This window comes from Rhopilema esculentum, chromosome 3 (genome assembly GCF_057945365.1).
Source record: "Rhopilema esculentum isolate cy_ngs chromosome 3, ASM5794536v1, whole genome shotgun sequence".
Lineage (NCBI taxonomy): Eukaryota > Metazoa > Cnidaria > Scyphozoa > Rhizostomeae > Rhizostomatidae > Rhopilema > Rhopilema esculentum.
This window is the reverse complement of record NC_142817.1, coordinates 474,004-501,996: the sequence shown is the minus strand read 5'-3', so window position 1 is coordinate 501,996 and position 27,993 is coordinate 474,004. Positions and strand designations below refer to the sequence as shown.

The 27,993-nt window shown below is 36.9% G+C and overlaps 4 protein-coding genes across 5 annotated transcripts; 2 read left to right on the top strand and 2 right to left on the bottom strand.

Annotated features, from left to right (window-relative positions):
* Nucleotides 1-677: 677 nt before the first annotated feature.
* Nucleotides 678-9,358, top strand: LOC135692762 (protein bicaudal D homolog 2). Of its 2 annotated transcripts, none has more exons than XM_065211056.2 (2): nt 678-995; nt 6,944-9,356. In XM_065211056.2, exons 1-2 carry the CDS (start codon nt 810-812, stop codon nt 9,008-9,010), a joined length of 2,253 nt encoding a protein of 750 aa, XP_065067128.1. In that variant the 5' UTR covers nt 678-809; the 3' UTR covers nt 9,011-9,356. The 2 variants fall into 2 exon arrangements, with proteins under 2 accessions (XP_065067128.1, XP_065067129.1); XM_065211057.2 differs by lacking the exon at nt 678-995 and adding an exon at nt 5,292-5,624 and having other exon boundaries at nt 6,944-9,358.
* Nucleotides 9,359-11,388: 2,030 nt separating this feature from the next.
* Nucleotides 11,389-18,887, bottom strand: LOC135686964 (uncharacterized). The gene is made up of 3 exons (XM_089112827.1): nt 18,655-18,887; nt 18,139-18,384; nt 11,389-17,623 (listed from the first exon to the last, which is right to left on the bottom strand). Exons 1-3 carry the CDS (start codon nt 18,885-18,887, stop codon nt 17,470-17,472), a joined length of 633 nt encoding a protein of 210 aa, XP_088968953.1. The 3' UTR covers nt 11,389-17,469.
* Nucleotides 11,953-25,974, top strand: LOC135692761 (uncharacterized). The gene is made up of 9 exons (XM_065211055.2): nt 11,953-12,327; nt 12,457-12,681; nt 12,878-13,101; nt 13,755-14,295; nt 14,632-15,067; nt 15,218-15,389; nt 15,636-15,784; nt 16,267-16,455; nt 16,906-25,974. The coding sequence occupies exons 1-9, from the start codon at nt 11,953-11,955 to the stop codon at nt 17,043-17,045; spliced, it is 2,451 nt and encodes an 816-aa protein (XP_065067127.1). The 3' UTR covers nt 17,046-25,974.
* On the bottom strand, nt 19,151-27,973 carry LOC148960477 (NOP protein chaperone 1-like). The gene is made up of 4 exons (XM_089112833.1): nt 27,866-27,973; nt 21,363-21,443; nt 21,086-21,219; nt 19,151-19,593 (listed from the first exon to the last, which is right to left on the bottom strand). The coding sequence occupies exons 1-4, from the start codon at nt 27,906-27,908 to the stop codon at nt 19,339-19,341; spliced, it is 513 nt and encodes a 170-aa protein (XP_088968959.1). The 5' UTR covers nt 27,909-27,973; the 3' UTR covers nt 19,151-19,338.
* Between the last annotated feature and the right edge of the window lie 20 nt (nt 27,974-27,993).

Sequence of the window (27,993 nt, the reverse complement as noted above, 5' to 3'; positions counted from 1 at the left end):
GGACTGGTGCACCGGCTATAAATGGGGAAAAGAAGCTTTTCCTGTCCATTCCCTCCCAATTATCAATCATATTTGGGGGTTATTGTATAACTTCCCTTAGTAACCCCTTTATGGTAGGTTGAGCGATTGGCGCCGATGCACCAACGGCCCAACTCGCTCTCGGTGATGTGGGAACGTAGCCTCATGGCTGACCTTTCTGATGTCCATGGCAGTTTTTCTGAGGAGCTTTATGCCCTTATATTGCATTGGTATTTCATTCCCGAGTTAGTAAAATAAAAGCACTTTCGTTCCGTGGATCAAAGGCTTGGTTGGAATGAATCAGAACTTAAAGTCAAGCTAGCCCTCTCTTATTCCAATTTTAAATGTAGATTAAGTAGAAGATAACTTCAACATTTATTCTTATTTGACATTGTGAGTTTCACCTTATTTTAAGAACCACCGTTTCATTTTCATTTCATTTTAAGAACATTGTAACTAGGTTAATTACACTGTCCCCTGAAAAGCGGCCAGTTTTGTTCTAAAGAAGAATTTAAAAAATGAAGTTAATGTCACGGAGAAAAAGCGTGGCGGCGCATTCCGCTTGGTGGAATGAACAACTTGGGATACTGACGTAATATTACTTGGCTTTACCCAAGCCTCCAGCGGATTGAAGTTTGTATGTGGTCACGTGGCCATTGTTGGTATTTTGTTTTGTATATACGTGGAGAAGGCCTAGGAGGTAAATTGGATCGAAAGGAAAGTTAATCTTTGATCGGGTGAAAATTGCAGTGAGGTAAAGCAAGATGAAGCGATTTAAAAGTTAAAGCAAAATGGAAAGTTTAAAACGAGAGGTCGATCGGCTTTCACAAGAGCTCCAACAAGCCTGCCAAGATAAAGTGCAGGCGGCAGAGTATGGCCTAGCCGTTTTAGAGGAAAAACAACAACTCCAAGAGCGATATGATTCTCTCGTTGTTAATTTCGATCAGAAAAAACAAGAAATTGATCACTTGAAACAGGTATATTGGCTGCTAATTATTCAATTTTGTTTTGTCTTTTATAATTGTTGGAGCTGTTTAAAATGGAAACAAATTCAGGCTGTTTTCCCCTCTGTAACATAGGAAGTGGAAAAGTTGATGGTTAGCGATCAAGGTCGCCTAAAGCGCCCATCGGCATTTATAAATAGGAATTTTGATTTTTAACTCTTCCAAACATGCAAACTTTATTTTCTTTTTTTTGTTAGTTTGGATTCAAATTTACGATGTTTGCTTGAATGTGGAAATAGAGTTTCGATGGCTGCCTAATTATAACTATCAACCGATATTAGAGACCTGAAGTGTCGTGATCAGCTTACAAAATTGAATGTAACTCTAAAATCCCCTTGAAAATTTTGTTTTATTTTCGATTTTGGCACCGGCATGTTACTCAACCGTTTATCCGCCCTTTTCCCGAGGAAAACCCGCATTTGCTAAATGAAAGCTAGATTTCAAGGTTACTGACGACAAGTCCATGAGTGAAAACTGGACGTTGTAACTGCAATTCGTTTTAAAATGGTGATTGTAGAAATTTTCAGTATAACAGTTTGCTGAGAATTCGTAAAGTCCGTAAGTTCAAAACGTGCTTTTGTTAATTATTCAAAAGTTGCCACCCTGCCCTTTGTTGAGTCTTTATTTTATACCACGCAATAAAAACACAGTACCGTTAATTTACGAGATTTCTTGCTTATCTGTTTCTATGTGCTCTTATTGTCAATCAGGAGACTAGGGCATTCTATTAAGATAGAATACTTAACGTCATAGATGCATAAAATGTTAATTCAAGTGTTGGCAACTGTGTGGGTTTCTATGAAAACAATATTTTTTTCTCAATAAGATGTAACATCAGCCTGTGAGTTGAATGTTCCTATCATCACATCCAGTAAGAACACGTTATTGACTGAGAGAACTGAATCCTTTGATAAAATGAACTGTAACAGAGAAAAACAAAAATATTTATTTTCAAAAAATTGAGAAATGACTGCATCTTTAGACATACTGTCCTGTCTGTTTTAAATAATATAATGTGATCAGTGCAATAAAAGTTACCTATTTTTGCCAGTGCTTATGTGCCCTAGTAAGTTCTTCTAGTTCTAGAGGCAAATGTAAGTAAGAGCTGTTATTTCCTGTCTTAGACTTAGTCATTGCCATCTAGAGGATTCAAAAGCCCTGGCAAAACAGAAAGATGTGGCCCCCAGTAAACAAAGCAAGCATAAATTTTTTTTGACCACAGCTTTTAGGTTAGCTTAAAATACATATCAGAATATTTCTTGCGGTCATTTCTTTGCTATCATTCAAAACATTTTACTATTTTCTAGGCATACTTTTGCTGCAATTGATTAATGCCATTCTTAAAATGAAATTTATTACTCTGAAAGGCCCCCTAGGCCTTGAGCAGGCCTTTGGGAAGTTTTGCTCCTTTGCCCCTTCTCTCCTAGGCCCTGGACCTGTGTTGGTGTATGCTATGTGAATTCAAAGCTACTTTAAAATCATGGAGAGTTTCCCATAGTTACTGCATCAAACCTTTTTCATTCATTAGTGACATGAAGGCATCATAGATTTCAAATAACAAGATTGCCAAAAGATAAAGATAACCCATGATTTCAGAATCAAACTAAACACGATTCAAACAATTTAGTTGAAATGTGCCCAGTATATGTAATTATCATTTGAACAAAATTTAAACTCTAATTCACAACATACACTTAGAAAAGGCACCTACCTTCCAAAAAAATAATGCACCAGTTTTTGGGATAAAATTGTGGAATGACCCTAAAAATGGCTGAAAACATTTTTTAAAGAATTTAGGGATAATTCTAAGGGAAAAAGAACTGTTAAATGTTAGTGTTTAATTATCCTTGGTAAAAGGACATTATGACAAATTGCATGTTACATATAAAAAGGACTCTGTTTGTCTTGTATCTGTTTCTTTTTCTAACATTTCATTTCCATTCCTGAATGGCATGGCTTTGGCAATAAATGTAATATAACCTGGCTTAGGGGGGGCAGGGGGTCTGCATTTTTGCCCTAAAAAAAGTGTGCCCATCCAAAGTTGGAAAAACCATAATGGAAAATGAAAACTATAGAGGCTTTGAAGCTATATTAATGTTGCTCTAGACCACTGTCAGGTTTTGGTTCTCTTAGGAAAACTCCCATCATACCTCTGCATCATTATCTTAGGCCTATAGTAGAGGAGCGTGCTTCACATATAAAGACACAACTCATTTTTTACAAATTGATATGCACACTATCATCCCACTGCACACTATCATCCCACTGAACTAATGGTTGGGTAAACTAGATGTAAAATCACAACACGCAAACATTCTTCAAGATATATATCTGTTCTGCAGATGCTCCAATTATCTGGACAAACTACTTTCACAAAAAACTGGATTCCAGATCTACCCTGCCACCAGGCTGTGTTGCAATGTCCAGTTTGTTTTGTACCGTTCTGTTCCGTTTTGTACCGTTTGTATTCATTCTTAGTTTTCTGACAAGCTGTGCTTGTGTTTTTTGTGTGGTTATGAAAAAGACGCAAATGTCGACCACACTTAGATCCGCAGAAAAAGGAAATCAGAATCAATTTAAAAATATATTCCCTCCAGATCAAACTATCACTGGCAATTCCTATTTTTGTGTCACCAGCAGTCTATACTTTAAGAACAGAAAATTTCAAAGCATATGAACTACCTTCTTGCTACAGTTATATAAGATAAACATTAAAGCAGATCAATTTGGAATAAAAGCCCTGCCAAAATTATTTTTTCCCTGTGATAAGGCCCTATTTTTGTGGTTGGGAGAGGGGGTAAGCCACCCCCATACCCCTCCTTAAGTGACCCCCCAGAATGCCTGTTTAGCTCTATTGAAATAAAGGACAGATATACAGCTTTTTGTCAGGGGTCCAATCCTGACAACTTTAATACTTCTGAAATTAACCCTTGGTTTACATGTAAATAGATAAAGTAACAAGTGGCAGATGAATAAATCTTCAGAATTCCTAGCTACACAGTTTATATAATTTCATTAAACTCAACAGCCAAAAATTTCATTAAACACACGAAGATTCTTAAAACTATGTTTGTTTTAGTTTTGATATTTATTCTAAGAGTGACTTAGGATTCTAAATGAAATGCTTTTGTTTTTTATGCATGATTTTGGTGCTGTAGGAGCTGTGGAGCTGCGACCAGTCACCTACATTTCATTTCTTGATTAAAACACCAAACATCTTTCTGATAAACTAAAGTAAGCACCAAAGGGTAAATGCCTTCATTGTCTATATAAATGGTCTCAACACTCTCTATTTGATAACTCTCCTTTGAAGAGAAGGAGTTTTATTAATGCCACCAAGATATGATTTGCATTGTGTTAAGTTAGAATGTATGTCCTGGTTTTTTTCTATTTATTTCCTATGAATATGCAGTTATTTAAACTTATACATCAGTTGAATGCTGCCTATAAAAGTTTTGCTCATCCAACCTTGTTCAGTTTGTGTAAAGTTCTTTGTACCCATTGCTAATTTCCTTGTTAAGACTGCATCATGTTAATGTCAGATGCAATTTCTGTAGGTTGAACTGACCAGATGACCTCACTAACCGATGTGTCACCGTTTTGTGGCTTGTTAAGCTGAAAGTCACCTGTTACCATGTGAAGGATAAACCAAGCTTGTAAATTTTATCTCAGCAACACTCTGTTTTTATCACCCTGCCTAATGTCTGCATCAGCATCAAAAAATGCTTTAAACCATTTTGCTGGAAATTATTTTTATGAATTTGAAAGATAATTTGCTATTTCAATACATTTTAGTATAACATGACAATGCATCATGCTAATATGGCAATATTCTCAAACTTGATTCTAGAAAGATTTTAGATTTAATATTGTTAGAAACTTTGACTTGAAGTACAGTATGGCTACAAAAACTAGCACCTCTAAAGAAACAATGAAGATTGTTCAAGCTAGCAAAGTTTGAGTTGGCAATTGTTTGGGCATGAGGAGAAGGGTCAACAGGAATGCAGAGTCAGTTTTGAGATATCCCTGTCAAAAGAGTAGAGCGTTTTGCGAAATATTTTTTATGGGTCCTTAATTTGCCCTTTGTCCCTCCTACTTTCAATCTTCCGTCGAAACCCCTGGGCGATTTTCGTACCAGAATTTTGAATCATAAATTTTATAAGCCTGTATTCCCGGACAGTACCCCCCCCCCCTAACACCCTCCCGTACCCCCCCCCCTAACACCCTCCCAGGATCAACCTTGTCGATAAACACCAAGACAATCGTTACGAGTTAAGACCTGTCCTGCTTCCTTTTATACGAATGACTTACCTGCAAAAACACCAACTGAAATGACAAAACTATTTGCATAAGAAAAGCCGATAACAAACCAATCGCATGGTGTTTCTATTGTTTGACAATGCTCTTTCACATATTGCGACTCCCATGTCAACGTGTACTACATTTCCTTGTTATTCTCGTGATTGTGTGGGATGAGTCGTTAAAGCACTTTATATCAGTCGATGTTTGTTAATGTTTCCCTCATTTTGAGGGAACTCACAGGCTCTCAACACTATCTTCAAATTCTTTGATTGTTTGTATTCCATGGATAACAATAACGAGGTAACTAATTTGCAATTTGCTGTAAACGTCTCTTGCAAAGCTGTTTTGCTTGTATTCAGTAGCTTTTTTCATGCGAATGTAGTTTTGTTGCATTCTGCAAACAAATTTAATAGTTTATATTTTGTACTGTGCAACGCTGTTCAAGTACGAGCTTTCTAAAAACCGGAAGTCATTGGAACAACCCCCAGGGGAAGCTCCTCTTCTTGAATCGTATTCTCCGGTTAATGTCTTCCTCCATTCTGTTGTACTGTTTTTATTGGTCGAAATAAAAAGTTACAGAAACATGACTTTCTCTAGAATCTACATTATTTTATTTATATCACGAAAAGACATGACAGAAAGTTATGTGAAGAACAAACTGCCTCTATTGCATTACTTAAGTCTCGTTGTGAATTCGTAACAAAGAAAATCATCTCGTATAGGTGAATACTACTCTGTCCTGTTCAAAACGAGCAAACTGCGATAGTTTCGGTTCCAAACTTGCATTGGTCAGTTTAAGCGAGTTCTGAATGGATAAACAAATCAATTCCCTTGGATATAGCATTAGGATTCTTTTCTACATACATGTGTTGAGATTTATACTGTGCTTGATTCAATATTGTCGAGAATGGGCACTTGTTCCGAACCCAGAAAGTAACGTGACTAAGGTAGTAATCGTTGATCTCAGTTGTGAACGCTTTGTAGAAGGCTTTGGATATTAAGATAAAAATTTTTCACATTCAAACAATTAGCCAGTATTGGAAACTCTGCCAGTATACCTAAGTTCAATCTATAGTTTCTAAAACGGATGCATTTCACAAAACAAAGCATACATATTCAGCATTTAACCAAAAGATTTCATGGTAAGGTAACTCAGGAAAAAGGACGATCATTCCTCTTATATTTGTATTTGTTTCTACCTAGCATCAGAAGGTAGTTTTTAGGACACTGAGAAGTTATGCTTATCGAGCAGTGTCCTGGTCCTTCCTCTCGATGTGACCACACCTCGTGATTCCTACGCCTGGAATTACAGAGAGCTGGCGACTCTCCCCACTCTTGGTGAAAGATTGGTCATGCCAGGGACTCGAACCACGGATCCTTGGTTTTGAAGTCAGCGCCTCTAACAACTGAGCCATCCTTGCATCATTGTTCTGATGTCTCCTAAAAAGAATGTGTCATGCTCGTAATTTCCATGTGTCATTTCTCGCTCTAACTTGTTCTTTTCGCAATCGATTTAGGGCTATTTACTGGTAAAGTGACTTCGTATATAGCAGTGAGTATCTCAGAAATGAGACTTATCAGTCATTGAAAACAATTAAACGGAAATGTTTTCGTCGTAGCAACTTCAAGCTGCAGTTGGAGAGAATGAGAAATTGTCAAAGGCCGGTGACAAAAATAAGACCGAGCTGCTCGAAGAAAGTCAAACGAGAGAATTAGATTTGGTTAGCAAGACAAAACAGTTGGAGATTGACTTGAGAAGTGCTAAGAGGGCGGAGAAAGCTTGTCGGCAGGAAAATGAGGACTTGAAAGTTCAACATGCTACCGTTCAGAATCAACTCAAGAAGCTAAATGAAGTAAAAGTTCTGCTTCAAAGAGAGATTCGTGAATTAAAACAAAAAGATGTCATTTCTGCTCAAGAGTACAGTGAGTTGGAAGAAGAAAACATTGGCCTGCAAAAGCAACTTTCAACCCTCAAAGGCACGCTTGTTGAGTATGAAGGACTGAAAGTTGAAAATAAAAGTTTGTTAGACGAAGTAGATAACTTGCAGCTCCAATTTCAAATGGCAAACGAAGGGAAAGAGCAGTATCATAAACAACTAAACGAGGCTCTTGAAACCGTTCGTGAGCAAAGGGAAAGAAACAATTTGTTGCAAAAGGAATTACAGGAAGTTAGACAAGAACAGGCAATGAGATCTTGGAACATCGAAAGCGGCGAGGTGAATTATGCGAGCGACGAAGAGAAAGATGAACACCCGATCATTCGGAAGATTACAGAAGAGTATAGAACTAAGTCCCCTGCGCCTAATGCCGGAGTTGTTGATGACCTCATGAAGGAGCTCCAAATATCCGAAGTGCGCGAGTTAGAGGAACAGCTAAAGGTCCTTAGAGGAGAGAAGGACGTCTTAGTAAAGGAGCTTAATGATAGAAATGCACATTTGTCAAGGTTACAGAGCGATCTGGATGCTGTTGAGACCATTACAGAGGCAAAAATCCTCTGCGATTCGTTAGACGATAGCGAAGAAACGAACGAAAGGGAATTTGCATTCAATAACCAGCTTAGAGAGATTGAAGAGTTGAAGAAACAAGTCAAACAGCATTATGAAAAGGAAATTGGCTTGCAAGGGTATCTCAAAGAGTCGCAAAAGGAGCACGCAAAGCTGCAATCCGAAATAGGACAGCTCAGGAAAGAAAAAGACGAAAATGAATTCAAGTTGAAGGAAGATTCGAATAAACTAAGCGAAGAAATTCGAGAACTAAAAACAAAACTGCGGGAAGCCGAAAGAACTATCAAAAATCTTCAAGATGATGTCAGAACAATGAGCAGTCTGGCAGGGGAAGCCCAGGGCGGCCTAAACTGCACGCAAGATGAGTTATCTTTTGTTAGCAAAGATTTAGCAAAGCTTTATCAACATGTCATTGTCACCAGCGGTGAGCTGCCGAATTCGCCGCCAGTCACTCCGCAGCCGAAAGCAGAGCAACCGTTATTGCCTGGAACTGGGAAGGCAGTAGGTAAATCAGGCCCAAAGGAGCACATAGACCTTTCTAAGGGATCAGCCGAACAGTGTTACAAGTTGATTACTAACGTGAAAGATCAAGTGCGCTCATTGACAAGCGCCATAGAAAAAGCAGTGGCCAGGTCACGAGAAGAAGGAAGCAGAATGGCGACCTCCAATCACGACGAGGCGTCGGTCGCAAATGATGAGTCACTACGCGAGCAAATTTTGAAACTGCAAAGTCTCTTAGCAACTAAGCGAGAACAGATCAGCACTTTGCGAACTGTACTTAAAGCAAATAAATCAACGTATGAAGTAGCCCTTGCGAATCTGAAATCTCGTTATGAAAATGACAAAGCTGTGCAAACTGAAGCTATGGCCCAGCTTAAGAGGCAAATCAAAGCTCTAAAATCGGAGTGCCAGACATTTGCTTCGCTAAGAAGCATGTTTGCTGGCCGTTGTGAAGAGTATGTCAACCAGTTAGACGAACTGCAACGAAAGTTGAATAGTGCGGAAGAGGAAAAGGCTACGTTGAATCATTTGCTCAAGCAGGCAATACACCAAAAAATAGCGCTAACACAGAGGCTTGAGGAGTTCGAACTTGCACGGGAGAGGCTGCGGGCCTTCACGAGGAAAAGTACAAGTACCAAAAAGCCATCAAATAATCCCAAAAGACCCATAACACGTGTTTGAACATCGCTTAAATGAAAAATTTATTTATCGTTTTATGGATCACTTTATTTTAACGTAAATACATAGATATATGTTTCTAGTGAGAAATGGAATGTAACCTTGAGACAAAATGGTTTATGGCAGTTCTAAAAGGGGGAATATTTTTCGCCCATTTGATACTGTTACCTGACCTTCACTCTATCGTCTAATAGTAGCCAGGGAGAACAAATAATTCCCAAAAAGCATTTTAGCAAGCCTGAGTTTTTTGCCATAAATTATTTTGCTTCTGTCAATGGATAATTTGATTTAGCATGCAAATGCAACACAAAACTGTCTTTTTCAGTAACTCTTACAGTTTCATTGTTGGAAATTTGGTTTGTTGGACTCAGAGAGAGAGAGGTGGGGGGGGGGGGGAGGTTGGGGTTCTTATTTACGAATTGTTGATTACAGCAGGTACAGATGCCAGATGTAAGAGAGCAGCAATAATTTCTTTGATGACTGAGCTGGAAAGGTCCATCCTCTTATAGAAATACATAGAATTGAATTCTTAGCAAAGAAATCAGCAACTGTGCATGCCTTTGCAACTTTGCCAAACAAAGTATAGCTTCGGCAGCGCTTTCTCGAGACCTCTTCTATTTTGATCTGTACTAAAATGAGTACGGTTAGGCCGTCCGCTCTCACGAGGCCCAGCGGAACCGTTCCAAAACGGGATCGCGGTATCTAGAAAAAAGTTCCATTTGAAACCATTTAGAAGCTCTCGTGTAAACCTATGGAATGGTTCCAAAGAGATACGGATAGAAATAGATGCTTACAAGATGCTTTGGGGGGGGGGGGTCATTATTGATTTTAGATCAGGCTTATGACAAGATTTTGAATCTCTCGGCCTATCAAAGATTGAAACCAATGCTAGAGAAATATAATTTTGGCGATGTGCGATTTTGGAAAGGTTGCGTTTTGGAATTTTTTTATGTAAACGCAGCCTAAAACAGTCAGCATCAACGGAGGCATTCGCATTTTGCTATTGACTTCGGATTTTTTTAATTGTGTTTAATTCAAAAACAGTGCATAGGTATCGTTTGTGTAAACATCACATTTTGGGGGCTCGGGAAAGATTAATGCTTGTTTTTGAGGTCGGCCCTTAAATTAAAAAAAATCTCAACTGATTTTTATGATTTTTACATGAAATATGATTTTTACAAGTAACTTTTTCAAATCCTGGTAAATAAGTTGGCCAACATTTGAACAGCATCTTGATACAAGAAGTTTTCTAAGCAGGTTTCTGCACATGATAACCTTATTTTACCGTATTTATCACCCTCAAGCGGCTATATAACACTCCGTTGAACATTATTTAATTTGAATAGCGAAGAAAACCACAGCATTTGCCGCAGGAATTCATAATTCAAAAGAAACGTCTGATTCAGCCTAACTTCTGGCACAGGAAAACTGTTTTATTTTGAAAAACGTTTTCATCAAATCAAAAGGAACAAATATTCACGATTGTTTTATACATATCCTAAATAATTGCAAAAGGCCAAACGGAAGAAAGTTATAGAAACAGAAGAAAGTTAAAGAAACTGAAGAAAAATGTAACAGATCTTGAGGATTGCAAACTATATCTCATCAGGGATAGCAGAGCCAGGCGAACTGAGGGAAAGATGCGAAGGGGGATTGACTAACTTTAAATTATCTTCCAAATAGTTCAAAAAGCTCATTAAAAGCCTCAATTGCGCAGCATAAACTTCAAATTAACGTCTGATCTCCGTTTTGTTGTTGGAAAGAGCAGGGCAAGACAAAGTGAGGGAAACAAAACACCAAAATCTAAGCGTTAACAAGTCAAGACTGACGTGCAAAAACAACAACGATAAAGCAAGAACAACTTCACTGGGGTAAATGGTCTTTGCTTTCTTGAAACTAATAAAATACAGTTTTTGTAGAAACTACAAGGCCTTTTCTGTCCTAAATGAATCGGCAAACACTGTTAAGGCCAATCTCCACTGACGCTTTTTTGGAGCGTTCTTCTGAAAAATTCGTGACGACACAAGCGCAGAGAGAAAAATTTTATGAGAAAAGCATTCGCGCATCGAAAAATTCGCTTGACGAATAGTTGATGTAGTTTATACTTTTCGTCAAGCGAAATTATTCGAGGCAAACATAGGACAATAGAACTGTATGATTTTCATAATAGGCCTTTGCAAGCGTCAATGGAGATTTGGTTTTAATAGCAAATCCAGGTCAGTTGATAGCTAGTGACCTCTCCGAAAACCTGGTCAAATCTATCTGTTTTCCTTACCATTCCGTGCAGCCATTCAGTTGGAGCATTTATGGCTTTTTCTCACCATCCTTTCTTCTTTAGTTTGTAGTTTTAACTGGTTAAAATATTTAAATTGAGCAAACGAAAAAATTACCCTTCAAATTTAATCTTTATATCTTACAGAAAACTTTATTTCAAAAATATAAAGTTAGCACACTAAGAAAATTTAAAAAGTATAGTTTCAAAACACAACAATACTAAAATACAAAGATCATAATGTTATGTAATAAATGTTCCGGACTCAATAGATTCTATTTACTAATCAAAAATCTTTACTGATCGTCCCTTGTTGGTTCTTGCAAAAACAGTATTCCTAATTGACACTTCAGATATCTAGTCAATTGCCAATAGCTCAATTGATTATATTTACTGCTTATATATAGTTACTTATTATATTTAAAGTGCTACTGCAACGAAATTTTCGAATTTCTGTTTTGTTCATATTCCGAGACATCTTTATGCGCTAATTACGATACTGAAAACCGATTTCAATTCGGTGGAGTAGAATTTTTTTTATGGCCCGTCAAAGTTGGTGATTTTGGCAGATCGCGTGCGAATTTTTCTAGCTGCCTGATGACGTAGAAAGTAGAACACGAATTTCAAAGAACAATGCGGCACGCTATCCTAACTTCATCACGACAACTTCAACATGGCGAGTAGAGTGGAGAAACAGAGCCGAGGAGGAAAGCGCTGTGTTGCTGGTGGCCCTAACTTAGTCAGCTGTGGAAATAGTCAATATACTGATGGGGTGTCAGTTCACTTATTCCCCGATAAAGAAAAAGACAACGCGAGACATCAGAAATGGGTCCAATTTGTGCGGCGTTATCGACCAGGCTGGGTCCCTTCGAAGACATCAATTTTGTGTGGGAGTCACTTTGAGGAATCTTCCTTCACAATGCGAAGAGACATAGCTTTACAGCTCGGAGTTAAGTCTTTTCTCAAGCCTGATGCAGTGCCAACGGTTCATGTAGCAAACGAAGCTCCGAAGATATCTGAAGAAATGTCAGATCGAGATCGAAGACAGGTGAGCGAAGATTTAGGCCCTCTGGCCTACTTCCTGGTTTGTTGTTCTTTCACTTTCAGACCAATGTCCATCGTAGAACTCATTTGTTCTGAGTTGTTTTTTTGATCGTCTATACTTTTTTCTTTGCAGATTGTTCGAAGTGCTATTATAACCCCGAAACCTATCGAAACGACGACATCAGACATTGGCGATGATGTAGAAGAAGCAGATGATAATAAAGAATTGGATAGCCGAGTCGAAAGCAATATTGCTTGTGAGAACTGCAAGTCTAATAAAGCTAAAATAGTGTATCTGCAAAAAAAGGTCAGCAAGTTGAAGAAGAAGAGGGCAGAGCTGTATGCAAAAATTGAGCAGGTATTTCTTTCTTTACCCTTAGAACTCGTTTTGGGTTTCTGTTTGACATTGGTCAAAGTACACTCAGTGTTACCCTTCTCTTGGTTACTTCTGTGCATTCCACATACAACTTCTGGCCCCTGGAGCTTTTTTGCTTAAGGATTGTAAACCAAAGTAACATTACACACTAAATGACATTACTCAATTTTCTTGCAAGCTTACAAACACGGATGTTATGCCTGAAGACATGGATGCAAGTAGCCTTTCAGGTTATATAATGGATAGCGGTTCGGATGACAATGGGCTTGATGAAGTTCATGTCAGTCAAGACTTGAGTCTGGAAAATGAGGATGAGGAAGACTGGGCAACTTTGGAAGAATCGGCCGACTCCACAGACACCGAAGATGATGGAAATCAGTTTGTTTCAAGAAATCTTGTAAGGTAAAAACTGATTGCTTTGAAAATCAATTTTAGCGTCTAATGTAAAGTCTAATGTTTTGGTGACCCCAATATTGTTATCTATTTCTGGGACCACTACAACATTTTTGAATGATCTCAATTTGAGATTCTTGATCTTTCTAAGTTTTTAAAAAATACGAAAACACTTATTTCATGATTCGCAACTTCAGGGTCACACTGCATTCCATGTGAAGTCAATGCAAGACATTTTTGCCCCAAATATTGAATTGTGTCAATGTTGTAATTCACAGACCCCGAATATCAAAAGTTATGGAGTGCCCCCCCCCTGGGGTTGCAGATATAGAGGAGTTGTCAAAAAATAGAAAATACAGTATGTTTGATTGTGATTAGGCTGAAAATAATTTTCACAGAAACTGTACTGCAGTTTCATCACTCAATATCTGACTTAATGTAAGTCACTGTCTGAAAAGATCCAGCATCAGGCAAAACAACACAAGTCATTCAGCTCCAGTTTCAGGCAAAACAAAATAGAAAGTGCAGTATGTTTCACAATATTGAAAGTATATATTGAAAGTATATTGAAAATACAGCTCCTTCCTTTTTTCACTTTATAACCCTATCAGAGCAGCTTTACAGTTTTGGACCGGTTATACAATACAGTAAACCTCTTTTAGTGTTAGACCTGGGACGAGAGTTGCTGAAGAGCCCAAGTTTGTGGTTTTCTATGGCATGTTGTTGGCAATTTTCAAAACTTTCTGTTTCCGATGCAAAGCTGACAATCCTTCTGTTGAGGTACATCGCACTGGAACAATGGCAACTGTTGTGCAGAAATGTAGGCAGTGCAGAATGCATTTCCAGTGGAAAAGTCAGCCATCACTCTTTGGAAAATATCCTGCAGGCAATGTAATGCTGAGTTTTGGCATCTTGACATCGGGTGTGAGAATAAGCCAGGCTTTGTTGATGTTTAGACACATGGGGCTGTCAGCCATATCTGGACGGACCTTTTTTTATCATCAGAAAAAATTCCTCTTCCCATCTGTGCTCCATCATTGGGAAAGCTATCGCTCATCACTGCTTGAAAAATTGAGAGGGGTCAAGAATGCACAATGGTCTGGAGATGGAAGGTTTGATTCTATGGGTCACAATGCTAAATATGGTGTCTACACATTGTTTTCCAATTCCATCTCCAAACTGGTCCATTTTGAACTGCTTCAGGTGAGCAATTTTTCAGAGTCATTGTTTCTGTGTCATGTGTTTGTCTAAGGCATTTTTTCAATCCTATTGTCCACAGCAACCCAAAAAGTTAAGTACTGTAAGTATAATTATCAATTTCATGTGAAAACAGATAAATCTGCTATTGCCATTTTAAAGTGTTTTAGAGGATTTATACAGCACTCATATTTGGTAGAGTTTCAATGCATCACAGATTATATCACTGAATGAGTGAGAAAATGTATCAACCAAACACAAAAGAAGTAACCACTATATTAAAGATGGCAGTGGCATTTGTGATTTGCATGCAACTCCTAAATGAAACCTTTTAATTTTAAGGCAAATGAATCAGGGTCAAGTAACGCAATGGAACTTGATGGAGCCAAACGTTGCTTTCAGTACATAAAGAATGCTGGTTTGACAATCACAACATTCATAAGTGATCGACACAAAGGAATCGCAAAGTGGATTCGTGAATCACAGCCTGAAACCTCCCATTTCAATGATTTGTGGCATGTCTGCAAAGGTCTCACAAAGAAAATCTTGAAAGGCAGCAAAGAAAAAGGCTTTGAAGTACTAAAATTATGGCTCAAGGGAATACGTAAGCATCTTTATTGGTGTGCCCTTTCTACCAAGCAAGGCTTTGGTGAGTTGATTGTTGCAAAGTGGAGATCCTTGATGCGTCATATTGCAAACAAACATGATGAACATCCGAGTCTGTTATACAACAAGTGTGCACATGTTGAACTTGAACCACGTGAATGGATTCCAATCGGTATGTAAATGTAAATGTTTTGTGGGTACAAGCCTTAAATTTGTTGGAGGCGAATAGTACATCATCCAGACTTTAGTGGAATGAAACCAACCATTCCTTGTTTTTAGTGGAAATCCATTTGAAATGTTTTGGTTTTTGATATTTTGTCAGGTACACCTGCATATGACAAATTACTCAAGATTCTTTGCAACACAACCACTTTAAAAGATGTCCAGAGTCTATCATGTGATGCCCAGACAAGCTGCCTGGAAGGCTTTCATTCAACGTTAAATCACTGGCACCCAAAAATGGTTCACTTTTCTTGGCTTGGTACATACTGCAGGTGAGATCTCAGATGTTATAATTTCAGCACATGAGACAATTGTGTGATGTAATTTTTTATGTGGTTATGTGGCGTGTTGCACCAAGATAGTCTTGTTTGGTTAGTTCTAAAGATTGAAAATGGGAGAAGTATTTAAATATCCAAACAAGATGTCTTGACATAGCAAGCCAAACAGTCATTTAGAACAGAAAAATGTATTTTATCTAGTTAAACCAGACGTAACACATAATGCATCTTATGTTTCAGACATGTTTTGGCTATTTCTCATTTTAACGAGAATCTCAATCGTGAAGCACGAACAGCATTAGATGGATCAGTATGCTACTCAGTTGTTTACCCAAAATTCAAACTTGGGGAAGAAGTTGTCAGAGAAGTTGCCATACCCCCTACATATGGTAAGTAAACCAATAAAATTGTTATTTTACTACTAATTTTGACATCAAACAAAGGTATTCTGTGTTACAGACTGCTTCAATGAGAAAGGCTTTGTTAGTTCTGTTGTTAGAGTCACAAAACTCACAATGTTACAATTGCTTGCAAAATATTTGAAAGACATGAAATGATTCTAGTTGATGAGGTTTAATGTTGTCTTGAAATTAAATGAATAAAGGATGATATCTTTTTTCTATCACTTCTTTGTGTTGGACTTTAACTTAAAAGTAGTCTATCCAGTTAACTTCACTGAGTGCTTTGTACCCCACAAGTTAAAAATTGTTATGAGACTAATAATGCATAAAAATATTGCCTGCCATTGTTAATTAGCCTGAAACACACTTAGCTTTATGCATCAGAATTAAAAATAAAACAGTTACTATGTAACAGTGCGCCAGAGTATCTACAGACCATGAAATTGTATAAATTTTTCCTCATATTGCAGCATATGTGGACAATATAAGAAATGTTTTGTTCAGCACGCCCTTGGAGGAGCTTGGGAGTGTCCTGGACAAGTACACACGGAAAGTGCCAGAGCCTTTAACTGCTCAGTTCCCAAACAGACGTCAAAAGAATGATGCCATCTCTGAATATATTTTAAAGCAGAGCACTACTACACCAATGTACCCTACAGGTAAAATATTTTCTTGTGTTATTTGGACAAAAACTTCACATACTGTTGTCTGTTGATGAAATACAGTATGTAATTACACTGGGATACTGGATCATACAGCAAGGGAAAACCACTTGTTAAACAGAAAGCCTAGTTTTCCATCAAGATATATATAAATTTCTTATGAAAGGGACCATTTAGAAATCATTGGTTCAAGGTCTCATAGAAAATGGGGTAATTGCAAATTCTTATTGTTCATATTTGTAAGAATAGATTGACCAGATTCAATCTGGGATCTTTGGGTCAATACCCTTTCCCATCATAATCACTGAAATCATAATTTGTGTATATTTATATAGAATGTACATTTGCACAGCAGCAGCTAATCTTGCAATCAAAATACAGGTTTTGGTTGTGGTACACTTTTATTTTGCCTTTGTGGTTATATTGTTGGTTTAATTTTTTGCACAGAAAATGAACAAGAATCCTTGCAATTAAGCCTAATGAAACCAGCTGTATTGGCTGAAAGCACAAGAAAAAGGAAGACCAACCGCTGCTGCAAAAAATGTGGGAAACCAACAAAGGGGCATAAACGTGGAAAGTGTGACTGATTTTTGGTGAAACACTCCAGATCTCTCTCTTCTTTGCAAAAGAAAGTATTTGCTTTTATCAAAAAGCCTTACCCTTTCGGTATTTGAAGTCCACTTGTGTTCTACCAAAACTTTTATTAAAAAAGTGGACCTCAGTATGGAAAGGGTTAAGTTTAAAATTTACTGGTTAGAAATTAGCAAAAGTTAAATACACTCAAACAAATAAACTGACTGGAAATGTTTGAGAGCAACTGCTACTTATACTGATATTTGGAACAAACATGTAGTGAAACATGAGGGCAAAAGCCATATTCTGTAGCTTATTTTGTAGAGCTTTTGGACCCTCAGATTCATAAGTTTTGGCACATTTGAAATGTTTGCATATTTTTACTGAAAATGAGTCAGATCTAAACAGTTACTCTCAAATATTTTAATGCTTAAAGTCTTATTCATTATCTGCATAACCAGTAGTAGCAGCTGTCTGGAATTTTGTCCTTATGTTATGGTATATGCAGGCTGGCAGTGGTCTTCTGTTGTCCCAACCAAGGTAACCACAGAACCAACGAATTAGCCATCTGTAGGCAACAGCTCTAAGATACCTGAAAAAATATGTTGATTCTTATTTATGCCAAAGACTGATCTATTTTATTTATGTTATGCATTTAACATGGCTTACCTACAACAATAAGTAACTGACAATAAGTATTTTATGTTCATGATCAAATATTGGTTGCTGTTCTTATAACAAAAATTATTTAGTCTGGGGTTGAAATTGCTAATCCTGGGGTAGGGAAGGCTATGGTATGCCAAGTTTTAAAGTTCTGCACAAAAAGCAGATTCTCTTGAAAGTGAAATTATAAAAAACTACAGAATATATATACTGTATTTTCATTTTGCTATCATGAATAGCTTGTTTTGCCAATTGTGTAATTTTTAATATTAAGAATATTTTTGGGTTATGGAAACATGCTTTAGTCTTGTTCATTTTCACCAACAAGTATCTTCTGGTTATAATCATGTTATCATTGGTGGATTGAAACAATTTTATCGCAAATTTTAGACTTCAAAAATAAAAATTCTAAAAGTTTTTGCAACTATTCAACTATTAGCTTACTCGTTTCTGCCTTGTCCTGCTCTTCGCTTGTATGCTCGCCCTTGCGAGTCTTTCAATAAAGGCCCAACCATCATCAGGACCTCTGTATTGACCAATGCGTTGTAATCGCGGTGTTGGATGATACATGTTATTCCATCAATTGTGCCATCAAAAACTGCCTTGCCAATAGCACAGTGTACTTCCCTGCAGCATCTGTATTCTAACGCACCCACCAACAGTTCATCTTTACACTGTGAACACGAGCACCTTTAGAAAAGGAAAGAAGATTTAAATGGGTTAAGTAAAAACGTGATTTGAATTGGAAAAGATGCGAGTGAATAAATTACAGATGCGAGTTTTTTTCGAAGACGGCTCGGACTAAATGATTCATTCACACGTTGGGGCCTAAGTAGACCCTAGGCTTGCTTGCCCTAAACCAAGTTATTGAAGGCAGGCCTGTCGTCTAGGCCCTGCGAGTGACTGAATTTCTCAGGAAAGAATTTATCTAATACTTCATATGTAATTAAAGTCACCTACCAGTCATTCACAGCAACTCTCTTCTCGAATCTGGCCTCCAGTGTTTCACGAGGAATGCCATCCTTGTCTTCCTCAAAATTCACTCGCGCTTGCCCAGGCAGAGCCAGTGGTTCGTCTTGGTATGGAGCGTGAGCTTGTAAGTTCACAACTTCATAATCTCCGTCAGTTGAACTATCGATTAATGAAAATTGCTCTGAAATACTTTCGGTGCTGCTGTATTCGCTGTCCGACATCTTGCGTTAATTTGGTAAAACTAAAATGAATCCATCTTCGACAGGCATCTACTGACGTCTGACCGGAGTGCGCTTTGTTGTTGTTTGCTGTTTGCAATGTGTTCTACTTTCTACGTCACACGCGATGTGCGAAATTCGCCATGACCTCATAACTTTGGCGGCCTTTTGTAAACAATTTAATGTGTTGCTGCTAATTATTTTTATATCATATTTCTCAGCAAAGATTGAAGTTTCTTTTAAGGCCAAAAAAGACAATTCGAAAATTTCGTTGCAGTAGCACTTTAATGGTTGGGAGATTAAGGGGTATTAGGGATTCACTGGTCAGGTAAAAGATATATTGAGGTGTGTTCTCAACAAGAAGAACGTTGATATTTCTTGGTACAATTTCAAGTTGAGAAGATTGTTAGTAAACCCAGAAAACCAGATGAACTCGATAATATTGGCAACAAGTTTATTTTTTCTTCTTTCTTCCTCGCGATCTCTTGCAAGTATTAGTCTGAATACTTCTTCCTTTAACCTTTGGTTTTTCAGTTTTATTAACATCCGCTCTTACTTCAGATATAAGATTTGGTTTAATCTTGGAAACTTGTTGCAGCTGGATATTGTCATCAGTAACTTCATCAAACATCTTGCAAATTTGTTCTTCATCGGAGTCACTGCTTTCGTCTGACGAGCTTTGATTACCCTTGAGGTACAGTCCAATATTCTGAAAAAAAAACAAGACATAGCTTCTAAACAGCTCATCTATAAAAAAACTATCTTGGAAAAAGATGAATTTGACAACCAAAATTAAGGGCAGAAAAATCATTTGGTTAAACAGAAAAGTATGTGAAAATCAAGTAACTCAACAGCCAAGAGTTGCTATGGCAAAGGAACAGACTTTTGCCAAAGGGCAAAAGTTACATAGGGCTGATTTGGAATACAATTTTTCCCTTTGCAAGAATGTCAGTGTCAGAAATATATAAAAAAAGAAGAAAGGAAGAAAAAATTTGAAACACTCTCATTGGAGCATTGATCTTAATTGGCTTGTAAAAACGCACAAACTCGAGGCAATGTTTTAGCAAAATGCTCAATTAAAGTATACCGTGTTGAAGAGCTGCGGCTTTTCAATATGTGGTTGAAAAATGATAAACGCCATTGTAAAATTTTGCACCATTGTGTACTATAGTGGCCGTGATTGCTCATTACACATTAAGGAGGAAACATAGGCTTAAAATCAAAAGCCGAAGTGCAGCTACCTCGCAGAGAAATAATATATACAAGTTCACGAACAGGAGGTTTCCATCAGCTCCTAGCTCAAACAGTATGGAAAATTGGATTGAAAAAAAACTTCAACAACTTAAAATAACTTCTTGTTAATGAATGTTGCAGTTTTGAAATTAATCGGAACGATGTAGGCTGTAAAATGTTTTGTCTAAAGGACTGACTTCCGTCATGTAAATTATCCATTCTGAATAAACTTCCCAGTTGCTAATAAAACGACAGCAACGTTTTGAACAAAATTTGCATGTAAAGCAATAAAATCAATTCATTGTTCTTCTTTAAAGTAAACGAATTATAAACCCTCACGATTGGCTGGTTTTGGTTGACCTGCCTCTGCTCAGCAAATGTGAATGCTAGAAACCGTGACAAACAACTAAAACATCAACATTTTTTCTTGCCACTAGATCTACTTGGAATCATCCAAATCAATTATCAATTATTTCGTCTTTTTTCGTCGTTCTACGTCATCGTTTCTTTTACGTCGTTACAAAGTAAACCAACAACGATTTATGGGAAAGAGAGTACGGCTGAATTCACCTTTGAGAAATAACTTCAGTGTTCCAAGACCAAGACTAATGCCAGAATACAATAAAACACCACTGTTCGGCATACTAGCCTAGCAGAAATCCTCTACAACAATCGAGGAAACAATCCGAATACTTAGACACTTGAAAAGATGAATGTACCAGTAATACCTATGAGATCTTTTTAGAATACACCTTTAACAAAATACCACGCTGTATTGCAAATCCTAAAATCTTTGTTTCGTCCCGTTCATAAAAAAAAGTTTTTACCTCCAACACTGCCACTGGCACTTGGCACTAGCTTCACACATAGATGAATTGGTTTTCTTAGGCATGTCCTTGTCAGACTGCATATTGCCATACACTTGATGCTACAATTAATCTATAACGCCAAATCATAGGAAAACTCACCATTTCAACATACTTTTCATCACTTTCAACATTCTCAATGTCGAAATCAGATAATGGTTTGAAAGCAAGATCCTTCTCCAACTTTTCATTAGCTGAGGCAAGTAGAGGAAGAAAGTCTTTTACCTGACTCAGGACTAGAATAAACAAAAACAATATGATATCAATAACGGAATCAAATAATAAATTTGCGTTTGGATTGGAAGAGACAAGAAACAATTTACTTTTAAAAGAACTCAAAGGTCTCATTTAAATTTTGAGAAAAGTTTTATGTGCAAACCTTGTGGTTTTTCAGGCCTTTGTATGTTGGGTTTTGCTTTTCTACTCTCCAAATCTTTCTTTAATAGAAGCACATTTAATCCTGGAAAACAACGTAAAAACAATATTGAAAATTACTCGTCTGAAGATATTCTTAGTGTCAAAGCCAAGTGAAGTTGCAAGGCAAAAAGGTGCAATCACATCGTCATAACACAGCGATATTGTTTGTTAATTCAAATTAGGAAATTCATTTCATTATCTCAAAACACTTTCCCGATAACACAACGTTAACCTGAAGTTATCAACATTTAAGCAGCTAGCAAAACATTAGTTTTTATTCATCAAGAGCTCTAACAGTAGCTATACATCATTCAGGTAATTTATGTGCGACTTGACTAATTAGAGCAACTCAGGTAATAATTAATTGGGTATTGTGAAATATGCAGTGAAACATTTATATCTACTTTTGCATATGAAAACTACTGTTTTACCAGTCTGTAAGAAAGTGCTCGATGCCATACAGGCAGGGCTATACATGATTTCGTGTATAGGACAGGAAGGTTCTTAATAAAACTTCCAATTTACGGTTACGTTTACGTAAGTTTACTTTTACGCAACGTTTGAATACGTTTCAGGCAACGTTTACGTTTGAACAGGTTTACGTTTCAACAGCGAAAAGATCATATTTTTCATAACGATCGTAACCTATTTAGGCAAGAACTATTTCCCTCTAGCTTAGACATTGTGCAGAACTCTGAAGAACTCTGGTAACAAAGCTTTTTAGGAAAGTGCCTTTTTGATCCAAGATCTCAAAAAAAGTAATTCGTTAATCAAAGAAATTCAAATTTTCATTTTAAAAGTATTTTTGTCTATTCTAAAGAAGTTTTACGACCGCACTAATGGAAGAAAAGCCTCTATTCACCACGAGTTTTCAAGCTTGCTTCACCTGAGCGATTTGAAATAGCTATCGAACAACGCAGACTCGCGATATGACGTCGCGAACTCCGAGATGGTCTATCCAATTCTATGCTCAATTAACTCTATGGCTGCACCTGCAAATTCCTGCTTGTACATTTGACAGTGCACCAATCAGCATGACAACTCTCAATGAAATGTTTTCCCGTATCTTTCGACAAGCGTAAACATGAATTAGAAGCCACCACTAGCATCGCCTCCTTTCCTGCTCAAATCATGACAAGTTGAACCTTCATTTACTCAAGATGAACGCTGATTTGAAGTCAACACTACCGACACAGATAATCGGACATGATAATTAAAGTTCGTTTGGTAGGGAGATAAACAGAATCAATACGAGTCGATATTGACAAATAAAGTGCATGTTCTGATTGATTGGGAAGTGTTCTTGGGACAGTCTTAATATCATGAATGAGACAACAATCAAGTTCCAGTATTGCAGTAGCATAGTCTTGGGCTCTATGGCTCTTGTCACTAACTTCCTACAACTTGTTCTTACCATTCGAAAAAAGCAGCTTTTTCGTAATTTTGACGTCTCAGTGTTGAGTCTGTGCATTGCAGATGTCATGGCAGCGATGGGTATGATAATCCATGGGATATTAATCGTTATAGTTGGATACGAACTTGACTCAGGTTATTTACTAGAAATTGGGCCAACTGTAATGTCGTTTGCAGTGAACTCTGCAGCCCTCCATGTTTCATTTATCGCAATCCAAAGACTGTTGGCTGTTTTCAGACCAATAAAGTTTCGAATTTTCTTCAAAAGAAAACAGTGTCTTATTGTAATTTTTGTCATTTGGACCGTCTCTGTTCTTCTTAGTTTTCCGTGGACAATGCCATCCAGCTACCTTCTTGTGCAATGTGTAATTATTTCATCGGGCCTTGTTCTTATTCCTTCTTATCTATTGCTTTTCTTTCATATGAAAAAGCGCAATTCAGTAGCATCTTCTTCAAATGGAATCAATAAAAAAGTTTATTTGCATTCCCTGGCTGTAACGATAATGTTCTTGATATGTCAAATCCCATTTGTTGTTTACCTTTTTATGGAAGAGACATATGTTTTTTTATGCATTTCCACATTTCTTCTCTACTTGAATGTCATTCTGGATCCAGTCATTTACTTCTACGTGAACCAGCGCAGCATGAAGCACTTGTTAGAGTGCTTTGGGCAAAGGAAAATGGATTATAAGACAGAGACGAGGACAGTTGCTGCCATACCAGTAACAGCAGTTAGCAGTACCAAGCACCATGAAAATACTTCAATTTAAGTCATCACCAGACAATTTCCAGAGAAAACCAGTGAATGCTTACCCATTGTAAAAGACTGAAAACGCTAGATGGTATTGGTTTTATCGTCTCTCGAAATGAAATCTTTCTAATCCTGGTATCCAAAACTGTTAATTTCTGAGATATCTCGAGTTTGATGACGTGATAGTTACACGCGTCTAGAATTTGTCAAGGACAGGGGCTGAGGCTCCAAAAAGGCACAACTGAAATTTACTTGAACGGAATGTAGCCACACAATTATCAGATTTAGAAGGGGAACAATTTCTCTGTTCTGGTCACTTTCAACGCTGGTGGTAATAATAACGCTTCTAACAAATTCAAGAGCCTCACTTCCATTCCTTGATCAAGAGGACTACATTGCTGTTTTACTGTAAAAATGGGCTGAGGAAAAATTGAATTAGAGCATTTTAAAAAGCTGTCGTAGTCTGACGTGTTACTTCCTAAAATAAAGACAAGGTATTCAAAAAGAAAAAAAAGTAAACTAAAAGTGGTTTATACTATAACCAGCCCCAAATATGCCAAATATCCGATTTAAGCAAATCAAACATCCGGTCCTTTCAATTCTTTTAACACACCCGGCTGAAAAGAAACTAAACTTGTGGGGAAAACACTTTTGAAAAAAGTTATGATTTGATAATACTAACTGATAAGAACAAATCTGCATATCTAACTATATTGAGATTCCATTTTACATTCAAGTACTAGCCTGTATTTTTAATATTTTGCAACACTTCTCATCAGTTCAATACTCAAAGTCATTTGTAATCTTACATTTCTACCACAAATACATGGTTACCTTACACTGTTTTGTTCTGGAGCCCAAATCATATTTGAGAAACTGAGCACTTCATGGCAATCAAGAACCAAAAGCTGTGTCATAACAGTGTCTATCGACCTTATGATAACTGTACATCACACACATAGGCTTTTTTCATTTTAGTGTGGCAATAGTGAAAAGTAAACTTGTTAAAATGATCAGACTAAAGGTGAAAATATGTGCACCATGATCCCATTAAGAGCAAATTTATGACTTTCTCTATAGCTGTAATACACACACAATTCTTATAAGAAACTGTCTACAATAAACCAAGTTCTAAGATGACCAAAAAAATAGAAAACCATAGTTCGATTCCCTTTCAACCTGAAGATACTGCTTGAAAATCCTTCTTTAGCAGATGGTATGGAATTGATTATTTTCTATGATTAGACACCTATACCCTGTTTCTTATAAAACTGGTTTCTTAAAAAAGGCATGAAGAGCAAGACCTTCTGTCCTTGAGCTAATCTCATGAACTTGACTCACCTCAACTCAACTAACTCAACTAACTCAACTAACTCAAAAAGTCAAGTCAAACTGAAGTCAAACTGAAGTCAATCTCAAGTCAAGTCAAGTCAAGTCAAGTCAAGTCAAGTCAAGTCTAGTCTAGTCAAGTCAAGTCAAGTCAACTTGAACATTCATTTTTAACAATATATACTTATATACAGTGGCTAATACTAAAATGAATTATTTAAAAATTTAACAATATACAATATCAAGGGAAAAAAAGAAAGACCCTGGAAGGCTGGCTGTCCCTTAGGTTGTGTTGTTGACATAATTGAGTGGTTTGCTTTTGATATTGATGTTAGCTTAAAACCGTCCTGTTCTATAGGCCAAAAGCATGTACATCTTGGCCTATGCGGTGTCAGGCACTTTATAACAGGCCTATAAACAAAACTTTAAGCACAAAATGTAGAATGGATATTGAATATATACAAATACTTCAAATCCTTTTAAAGTCAGTTGGATATGATAACTAGTCAGAAGGTATTTTTTGAAATTGTGGTGATTTTTTAATGATTCAAATGGCTCTAACAGCTATTTAATATTTCTGGTTTTGTTGCTCAAGAGTAGATTTGCTAGCACAGCCCCAATTAAGGGCCATAAAGTGTATGAGGTTGAATGAAAGAAGTATGAAGTTTTAAGAATGTTATGTGTAACTCAATTCATTATTTTGTACAATACATCATCACACCTAGACATTAATGCCTTAACATTTACTCATTTGATTAGAAGTTTCCAATTTGGATTTCTTTCGTTTTTTTATACACGAGTGAGTCAAGAGAAAACTAGATTTAGATACATTTAGGGATAGAACTCCACACTTAATGACGAGATTATCAGAAATCTTGCCAAACAAGATTGTATTGATCTTTTTAATGCTATCCCTGCCATTTTTAACCTGGGGTGTTTTTAGTCTACGTTTTTAACTTCTATCTGTAAATTTTATATATCTGTATGTAGATCTTTTTTGTTTTCTTAATTTCAAATTGTAATTTATTTGATATTGACCAGTCGATTGCAACATTCTTAATACAATCATGTTTATCCAGAATTTTTCAATTCACTGTGTCCAATCTTTTACAAAAATCCAGAAAAATACAACATGAAGCAGTGCCCTTTTTGAACATGTTCCTCATTTTTTGGAGATCTGAAATTACCATTGAGGTTGATTTATTCTTTTGAAAGCCAATCTGATGTTCAAAATGTGATGCTTTTTTCATCAACTCGATTCCATCTTTGTTTGGTTCCCATTCAGAATAGGGCAAATTTCTAGCAATATAACTTAACCAATGATTGACTTTTTTATAATTAAAACAGTTTTATCCTACAAATGCAACTAGGGATAAAATCATAGTCTCCTGATCCTGATCATTTTGTAGTCCATGATTTTCAAAGAAGACAAAGTCTTGGATTGGTTTTTGCAAGTTGACTGTGTTTCAAATATCTGAGCAGAGCCAGAATTCTTGGACAATAACATGGTTTGGAGGCTCCAGCTGATAGTGTGACATTATGCACAAATGGCGTATTTATTCAAATACAGGCCATGGCTTGTAAACATTGCTGTCATGATTTGCTGCAGTTTATAATCAAGGGTGGCTTACAAACAAGGATGGATAATATTGTTCAACTCAGTTCCTGCCAAGCTTTCCTGCCTCCTTAAAATTGAAGGGTGATAAATGCAGGAAAAATGCTTTGAGGTGTTATTGATTAAACCATGCTGGATGATATTGTTGTTGGTAGAACTGCTATGTCTTTTTTTGGTTTAAACAAGTTATCAGGTTTTAATCAGTTTTTGGTCTGTCATCGTAAACCAAGCATCTCTGCATAGTTTTGTTGGTGTAGTTTTCGACAAAATCTTGGGAGTACACAAGATATTACCCTGGAGTGCAAGAGTGCATTTGTGATAAGTGTGCATGTTTGCATGTGAACCAAATTTGCCAGTGATTCTTGAATGTGTGCATATTTTCCGGGCACTTATCCTATTTACATCAATTTTACATCTCAGGAAAATTCAATGATTTAGAGTTTTCAAATTCTGTTATTCAGTGGCTGTTATTCAAATTCCTAAAGGATTGGTAAGTAAAAGAATCATTTTCAAAATAATGTTTACAAAGGCCAAAGGCATGATCATCCAAAAGGATTATCTCATGCAGGGATGCCAAGAAGGGGACAGGGGGCAAATTGTCTAAGGGCCTTGAGGTCTAGGGAGCATTTTAAAGAAATTCTATTTTAAGAATGGAATCAATAAAACGTAACAGATATATGCCTTAAGGAAACATTTTAAACAATTGCAAGAAAATGACTGCGAAAAATATTCATAAGTGTATTTAAGCTAATCTAAAGAACCTGATCAAAAATTTTCTGCTCGCTTCGCTCGCATGGGGCTGTATTTTTTGTTTTCACCCAGGGCCACTCAAATAATCTCTTGCCAACAATCTCAAGGTCATTTAATTTAGATCTATAGAATGACACTCTTAAATTCAATCTCAGTTGCAAACAAATTTAGAAAGTCATTTTGTCATTTTGAAAAAGCTTTTTTATTTGAGCACCACCTAAAACCACACCGATCTTTCGGGTGTTCGAGAGTACACTCGTAATTATACAAAAATTGATCGGGAGTGCAATTGACATGGAATCCATACTGGATCTTGACAAGTTTCAATAATTTCATTTTTATTGTCAAGATTAAAGAACGATGGAATGTAAAACAAGACAAGTGATAGGCAACTTAATGCGCCCTTAACTTTCCCACTTTTTAGAAAGAACAATGTCTTAAAGTATATGACTTCACTGAAGCTTCAAATGCAAATTCTGAACGGTGCCAATCGAACTATACAAAAATCATGTTCAACATAAGCCGCCATAAAATATCTAGTGTATTTTCCGACATTTCTCCTTGATAAGGAGAGAAATGCCATTTTAAATTATCAAATATCTCTAACCTTTTGTAGGGTCAACATGAAGTAAGTCCTGTGATGAAGCCATTTCCGAATAGAGTGAGCCCTTCGTTAGCCAGCCATTTTTGTTGTCTGCTCTGTCACATGGTTTTGTCCTCCTTTTCACATAGAGG